The following is a 7,227-nucleotide window of genomic DNA, read 5'->3' as shown; positions in this document are numbered from 1 at the left end:
TGGGTATAATTGTAGACTGATAGACACTACTCACATTATATATATAGTATAGATTCCAAAATAGGAATTTTGATTATTGATTGTAAGATTCAATCCATTCCCAAAAAGAACTTGATCTCTAACACATAATTAGAAATTCATTAAAAATAACATAAATTCATTTTTTTTATTTGCAGCCCCAAGCCAGCCCTTATGTGTTAGAAATACCTTGTAGAAAAAATAATAATAAAATAAAATAAAATAAAATAATCTCATATATTTCACAAATTAAGACCCAAAAATCATTTACCAAATAGAAATCAAAATACATTAAACAAGAGAGTATTTACGAGAATATTTACATAGATACACATATTTATATATAGGGAAAAAAAAAAACTCAAAAAGAAAAGAAAGAAAAATCACATGGACAACCATGTATATTACAAAACGCAACACAAAAGAATGTACGTAGATACATATATATACATATCACAAAAATCGCCTTCTCTTTCTCTCCCTTTTCTCTCTCCGAAACTCCAATATCTCGTCGTTTGTACCATTCTCTTTTCATCCTTTATTCTATCATATAGGTCCCTGCCTTTAGATACAATCACAGCCCTCCATCAACGATCGAGAGCGCTCATCACAATCCTGCAAAAGAAAAAGAAAAAGAAAAAGAAGAATTTACATGAACCTATTAAGACAGCTGCTCTAAATGACGTACATGCATGCATGCATAGATATATGGATGCGCACATATACATATACATACAAGTATAGACAGAGACTAATGTGTGGGCCCCCTGGGGGCCCACATGCAGAGATGACAGGTGTGATCAGAACCGTCCATGTTTTGGCTGTTATACCAATGGATTTTCTTATTATTTATGTGTTTAGATGACTAATGTGTTTAGCTGACTGTGTACCAGTGAAAGAAAACTTTTTAATCGATCACATTCAACTCAATAAATCAATGGTCCCGAACAGTTTTCAGTGTGATTATTGGATCATAGACTATTCAAGATAGGACCCACATGATGGATGCTTCCTACTAGCCAACCATCAGTGTTACCAAGATTACATGTCAGGGATCCGGGCCAATGGGACACGTGTAAGAGATGCAGACCATTCATCAGCTAAGATTGACACTGAAAATGAAATGGGCCAAAAGCAACGTGGGCCCACTGATCAGGCATGTCATGAGAAAAATTAGGCTGCTGGGAGAAAAGAATCCAGCCATCCATATTCAGCGGAGGTGTGTGATTCACCTTATAAGTGTATTGCCACGATTTTTGGTGTCCATGGTGCACCCTACCTGATGAACGGTTCACATCTCTCACCCGTTTTCCGTCCAATTATACACGCATCTTCATCTAAACCGTTCATCATAAAGAAGAAAAGGAAAACAAAAAAAAAAAAAACCCAACCAATCATAGCCGGTTGGACTTTTAGGTTCTGCAATGTCCACCGTAGATTTCTTCCTGAATTTCTTCAAATCCCCTCGTGGAGTAGTCGCTGTAAAATGATAAAAAGAAAATAAACATTAAAAAAAAAAAAAAAAAACCACAGAAAAGGCAGAAAACATATTTTCGTGGTGGACATCACATGTATTGTTTGCATGAGCAATTAGATCACCAATCCTAACCGTCCAGGGATGGCCACAATAATTCAACGATCAGATCCAACCCATCAATGTTTAAAAAAAGGTCCAATCCCTTTCTGACTGTTCATTTGTCGCCCCAATCAGTCCGATCATATGAAGCCAACCGTCTGATCTGTATTCTATGATCAATCATTAAGATCATCTCATCCACGTGATTTTTGCCAGATTCTCCAAATGGACGGTCCCGATCGAAATTCCGCATAATTCAACTAACCAATACATGTGATGGAGCACCATAACACGGTGCACATTAATTCTACAGGATCATTCCTCAAAAAATAATTACAAAATACCCACGTGCGAAAGGCGACTCGGGTGCGCTGGACCCAGCAGGAGAAGACGGGTTGGAACCCGTGTCGGCCGAACCGTTACGCAAGCTTGAGGTACGAAGGATGGTTATGCTCCGAGATATCGGTACGGACGGTGCAGGAGCAGAAGAGGGAGAGAAGCTGGAATACTTTCGGAGCTTGCTGAGGCCGTTTTCGGGTCGGGGACCCGCTACGGTGTCGTCCCAGAGCTTATCCAAGAAACTCATTTCGGAAAAGTATCCGATCAGATACGCCGTAACAGAGAAGAGAGAGACCTTGAATGAGGTTGGGAGATTTTTTCTTCTCCAGTCGGGGATGAAAGGGGATTTTATAGAGAGCGAGAGCTGATGTTTGGTAAGGGTATTTCGGGAAAAACGGGATTTGTAATCTTGGATAGAGAAGAACTTTTATACTCCGGCTGAATGCGATAGATGATACACGGGCACTTATAAATTACATACACGGACTATAATTAATTCAAATAAAACCTTCAAAACTATGGGTCCCAACATAGATGTACCATGAATTAAATTTTAGGCTAATTGGATTATTATAATATCAAATTAGTAGATATTTATTGGACGGTTAAAATGAAAAGATCCAATGGTCCTTTTTCAAAAAAAAAGTGCCCGTAAATCAAAGATTAGGATTGTTCAACTAGTTTTATTTTGAGGTTTATGACTTAAAATAGTGAGATACAGAATATTCTCGGTATAATTTGAATTATTTTATGTCATATGTATTATTTATGAATGCCTAAGTATCAAGTACCATACACTGCCGGAGTATCAAATAACTCCGCATTTGGATAAGGCTTGGATTTGGGACTGCAGAACCTGAGCCGATCTGATCAGCTTGGCTCGAGACTTGCATTAAGCCGATTAGCGTCTGCTGAAGCATGCAGATGCGCTCTATATTCAAGCGCCAAGCACGGAAAACTCACTCGTGCGGCATTTCCTACGTGTGCATCATCTGGTACATTCATTAGTTGTCCTATCTGAAAATCAGACTGGCCTATGCAGAAGGTAAGCAGTTGAACGTTGGACGTAGAATGTTATGATTTTTCTAACCTTCAATTTCTTCTGGAGACGTGTGGCCCACCTGATGATTTGACTTGCTTGATTTTGGAGATCAGCAGTATTCACTAAGGAGATGGCCCTATGAACGTAACAGATACGCCACACGTTTGTCCCGTAAGCACATGTGGAGCATTTGTGTTTGACGCTTGAAGATGAATACATCTCGAAATAGCGGTCCTGATATTTGGGTGTTGGATTCAGTGGCCATGGGACGGGTCCGACGCTGAGATACAAGTGGGCCTTCTTTGGGCTAAGCCTGACCTGAAAGTCATGTGGGCCCTACATCGGGTGAGTGACGCTCGTTGAATGTGGACCGTACGGATATCATATCTAATCGTCCATTTCTTCAGATTTGTGGCCCACCTGATAAATTGACTCACTCGATTTTGGACGTCAGGATTATTCACCATCTGACTATCCAATGTCCTAATCATCCCGTGGGTCACACCATAAAAACCACTAGACAACAGCTTATGGTCTGATTTCAACGCATGGCCCACATGATAAGGCATTAGGCTGAATTTTACACCAGATGATCTTCATGGCAGGGCCCAACCTTTGGACGGCTCGGATGCCTTGTACAAGTGATAACAATGTGGCTGATCACGTGTGTTAGCATTTCAAAAGCAAGCCGAGCCAAAGCGACATTAGCCAAGCCGAACCCGTTAACACCTGTATTTAACGGCCCTAATTTCATGGAGGAGAGAAAATCGGAACCATTGACTCCGTCATTATTATCCGATTTTAGAAGTGGGACCCACTGTTAAAGTTGTACACGTCACGGATAAGATCAAAATCCAACGCGACCTACCAGACGCTGACACGAGTGGGCCCCACATGCTTATCACGTGACGAGGGTGTGGCCTTTTTCTCTGGTCAATTAAATCTTTCTGCTCGGCGAGGAGTTCGGATTTGGGAATTTTTTATCCGGTAGAAAAGCTACCGTACAGCCCGCACCATGAAATATCTGTGCATCTTCCTCTCATCTCATTACACGTACAAAACATCATCGCGATCAGAACCGTCAGAATAGTGGAGCACATCTTGTTTAGCATATGGGACGGAGAGATTTGGACGGATGTAGTTTAATTTTCTTACTTTATGTGAGTTTATGCTAACCGTTGAATTTGTACCCCACTAATCAGAAAGACATAACCGTCCAATTCATTGATTTTACTACAATCCTATCCAGTTTGTGGCCCACCAGGTCCATGACACATATATTCCAAGTGTAACTTGAGGGCTGAGCTGTACAGAAGTTTTATGGCGTGAATTGCATGATTGTATTTCGTACCGGATCATTGAAAATGGAGTTGAATTTTTTAACGGCCATTTTCTAAAAAAGATAAAAATATAACCACTGCCATTTTTCATTATGACAGAAATAGCCCGGACCTTTTTTTATTATAGTAAGAAAGAAAAGTCCTTAAATTGTAGTGACTGAAGGCCGATTTCTATGCCATTCGAGACCAAAAATCAATTCCCAAATTGCCCTTTTTACTATTCCTCGCTGAGATAGATTTGGATTATGCGAGATAAAAATATCATTTTCTTTAAACGGAAATTGGTATTTTTATCTCCACTTCGTAAATTAGAAGGTTAAAATGGGAATGTTTGGTTGAGATTGTGCGGTTGGTGGTCATTTTCCCACCTGAGATAATCTCCCCGATTTTAAAGTAGAAGGCCATTATTTGAACGGTTCAGATCATATATTATCAATCCGAGTTTTAAGATATGAACCCAATGCAGTTAGGTCCACATGATGAACGGTGGACATTTCTTCCCTAATTGCTGCATATATAATTTAAGTTCAAGAACACATCAGTGACAATTTTACTCACCAATCATGTCCACTTCATACACAGTTTTAAGATGACTCACTTAAGTTGTGGCAACTCGCACATGATCAGCGTCGCCAGAGTATGGGGCCCTACACAGGTGGATCTCACTAATCAGACTGCCTGAATGGGGCCATGATTTGTACGGTTAAGATCGTCAGGCATGTATGCGCTGTGGGTTGCCACAAGTTACTGAAGTAGAGCAAAAGGGAGCGGATTAGGTGCGGCACGGCCCTACCCAACACGGTGCGTCCTGACCGTGGGGCCCACCTTGATGTATGTACTGTATATCCACCCGTTCTTCCATTCTATGAGATCATTTAGTTAATGATCTCAAAAGATGAAGCAGATCCAAAACTAAGGTAGACCACACCATAGGAGACGGGGGTGATTGAACATGTACCATTAAAAACTTCCTAGGGCTGACCGTAATGCCCAACGTAGTATTTAGTTTAGGTCACATAGACCTGGATGAACGGGATATCAAATATCAGCTTGATCCAAAACTTTTGGAGCCCCAAGAAGCTTTTAACGGTCAATCACCACCGTTTCCTGTTGTGTGGCACCTTAGATTTGAATATACTTAGTTTTTTAGGCTCATGCTCTAAAATTAGCTGGAAAAACGATAGACGACGTGGATATACAATACATGCTTCAAGAAGGTGGGCCCCACGCCTGGGCGGCACCTAATCCGCTCCTCTGGTAAACACGTATTTTAGCCCCGGAATGAGATTCGATCATGCGGTTGGGGTCATTTTCACGGATGCGGATTTCGTCCTACGTCCGGCGTCTCTAACCACGAATGGGCGGTTCTTTGGTCGGGCCCACCGTGATGTATCTGTTTATCCACACCGTCCATCCCTTCTCTTGGATCATTTTAAGGTATGTGCACAAAAATGAGGCAAATCTAATGCTCAAGTGAACCACATTAAATCATTATTTTTGGTGTGGTCCACTTGAGCGTTGGATCTGCTTATTTTTGTGAACATAATTTAAAATGACGGCGTTGATGAACGGATACATCACGGTGGGCCCGCCCATAGAACTGCCCGTTCGTGGCTAGATACTAGGTGAGGTAGGACGCAATCAAGACCATCTGTTTATGGAGGGATGCTGGCCCCACATCCACACGCGCACGAACTAGCATGTGTATAACATCCGATCCGTTTATCAACCGTGGCCCACCGTTTATAATATCTGGATGAAACTCAGGCTATCAAGTAGGCCATTCACCTACACCGGAATGAATGACCTAAAAAAGAATCTTTAGGGCTGCCCCTTATTTTCTTACATGTGTGGCCTACCCGATAAATGGACAGCCTGAATTTCTCAACCGAATAATCTGTATGGTGGGTCCCACCTGATAGATGGTTCGGATGTTGCAGAAACGTGCTAGCGCGGCATATGTGGCTGCGTGTGTGTGGAAGACTGCACGCACGGTTACAAATTGCGGGCGACCTTTCCCCTGACTTGAGAGACCTTTCATTTGTAAAATTGGGCCCATGGTTAGGTGATCGAGACCATTGGTCTGCTGGGCCCAAGCATGAAAGAACCTTGAAAATCTTCCAGATCGGATATCCTAGTTAACAATCCTGGGGCCCACCAGACTATGGGCTCCATTCGTCTGCTGTTTGAAGATTACATAATTCCTCATAAACAGTATACCATACAAGCATTTTGAAATATGAAAGGTTTTGATTGCCTGATGTGGTAGACTGGCCTTATTTTCCATCAGGTAATCTTATCTATGGGGCCTAATTTATGTACGGCTCAATAGATATCCTACACGTATGACACAAGGGAATGTGATCTGACCCCGCCACTTGGACGGTTGAATTTGCGTTGCGTATGTATCAAAGAACATACGCCGCCAGAGTGTCAAATCACTCAAAGAAATTGGGAATGCATTGAAATTGCGCGCGACCACAGCTTATCTCGAAAGGCCAAGCGACGTATTTGAATTGTTTTCTTTGAAAAATATTCAGATACAAGGTTGTATCCGTACTTTCACGTATGACGCTTTGTTTCCACCAATGTATCACTTATGTATAAAATCCGATCCGAGAAAACGGTGGGTCACACTATGAAGATTACTCGAAGAGAAAAAAATTATGGTATACTCATCAGGAGATCTACACCGTTAAAATCAATAGATATCCGCTGATCAGATTCAATATCCTGGTATGGCCCACCCACTAATTGGATTAGATAAATTGCCACTTAGTCGATCTTTATAGCATGGCCTGACATTTGTACGGCTCAGATGTTCTAGACAAGATATATTGACCGGATGTTCTTCCAACCGTCCCAGTTGGACCATAAGCTACCATCCAAATATCTTCCAACTTATCATGTGC

General features: G+C 41.5%; 1 protein-coding gene across 1 annotated transcript; it reads right to left on the bottom strand.

Moving 5' to 3' along the window:
- Positions 1-267: 267 nt before the first annotated feature.
- LOC131251798 (dormancy-associated protein homolog 4-like) lies at positions 268-2,270 on the bottom strand. The gene is made up of 3 exons (XM_058252758.1): positions 1,943-2,270; positions 1,410-1,497; positions 268-633 (listed from the first exon to the last, which is right to left on the bottom strand). Exons 1-3 carry the CDS (start codon positions 2,178-2,180, stop codon positions 606-608), a joined length of 354 nt encoding a protein of 117 aa, XP_058108741.1. The 5' UTR covers positions 2,181-2,270; the 3' UTR covers positions 268-605.
- Positions 2,271-7,227: the final 4,957 nt, after the last annotated feature.

Source organism: Magnolia sinica, chromosome 7 (assembly GCF_029962835.1).
Source record: "Magnolia sinica isolate HGM2019 chromosome 7, MsV1, whole genome shotgun sequence".
NCBI lineage: Eukaryota > Viridiplantae > Streptophyta > Magnoliopsida > Magnoliales > Magnoliaceae > Magnolia > Magnolia sinica.
This window is presented reverse-complemented; position numbering and strand designations above follow the sequence as displayed.

Coding starts and splice junctions, on each gene's coding strand:
- LOC131251798 (XM_058252758.1), bottom strand. CDS start 2,180: ATGAGTTTCTTGGATAAGCTCTGGGACGACACCGTAGCGGGTCCCCGA. Junction 1,498..1,942: donor ACCCGAGTCGCCTTTCGCAC/GTGGGTATTTTG, acceptor ATCATTTTACAG/CGACTACTCCACGAGGGGAT. Junction 634..1,409: donor AGTCCAACCGGCTATGATTG/GTTGGGTTTTTT, acceptor TTTCTTTTGCAG/GATTGTGATGAGCGCTCTCG.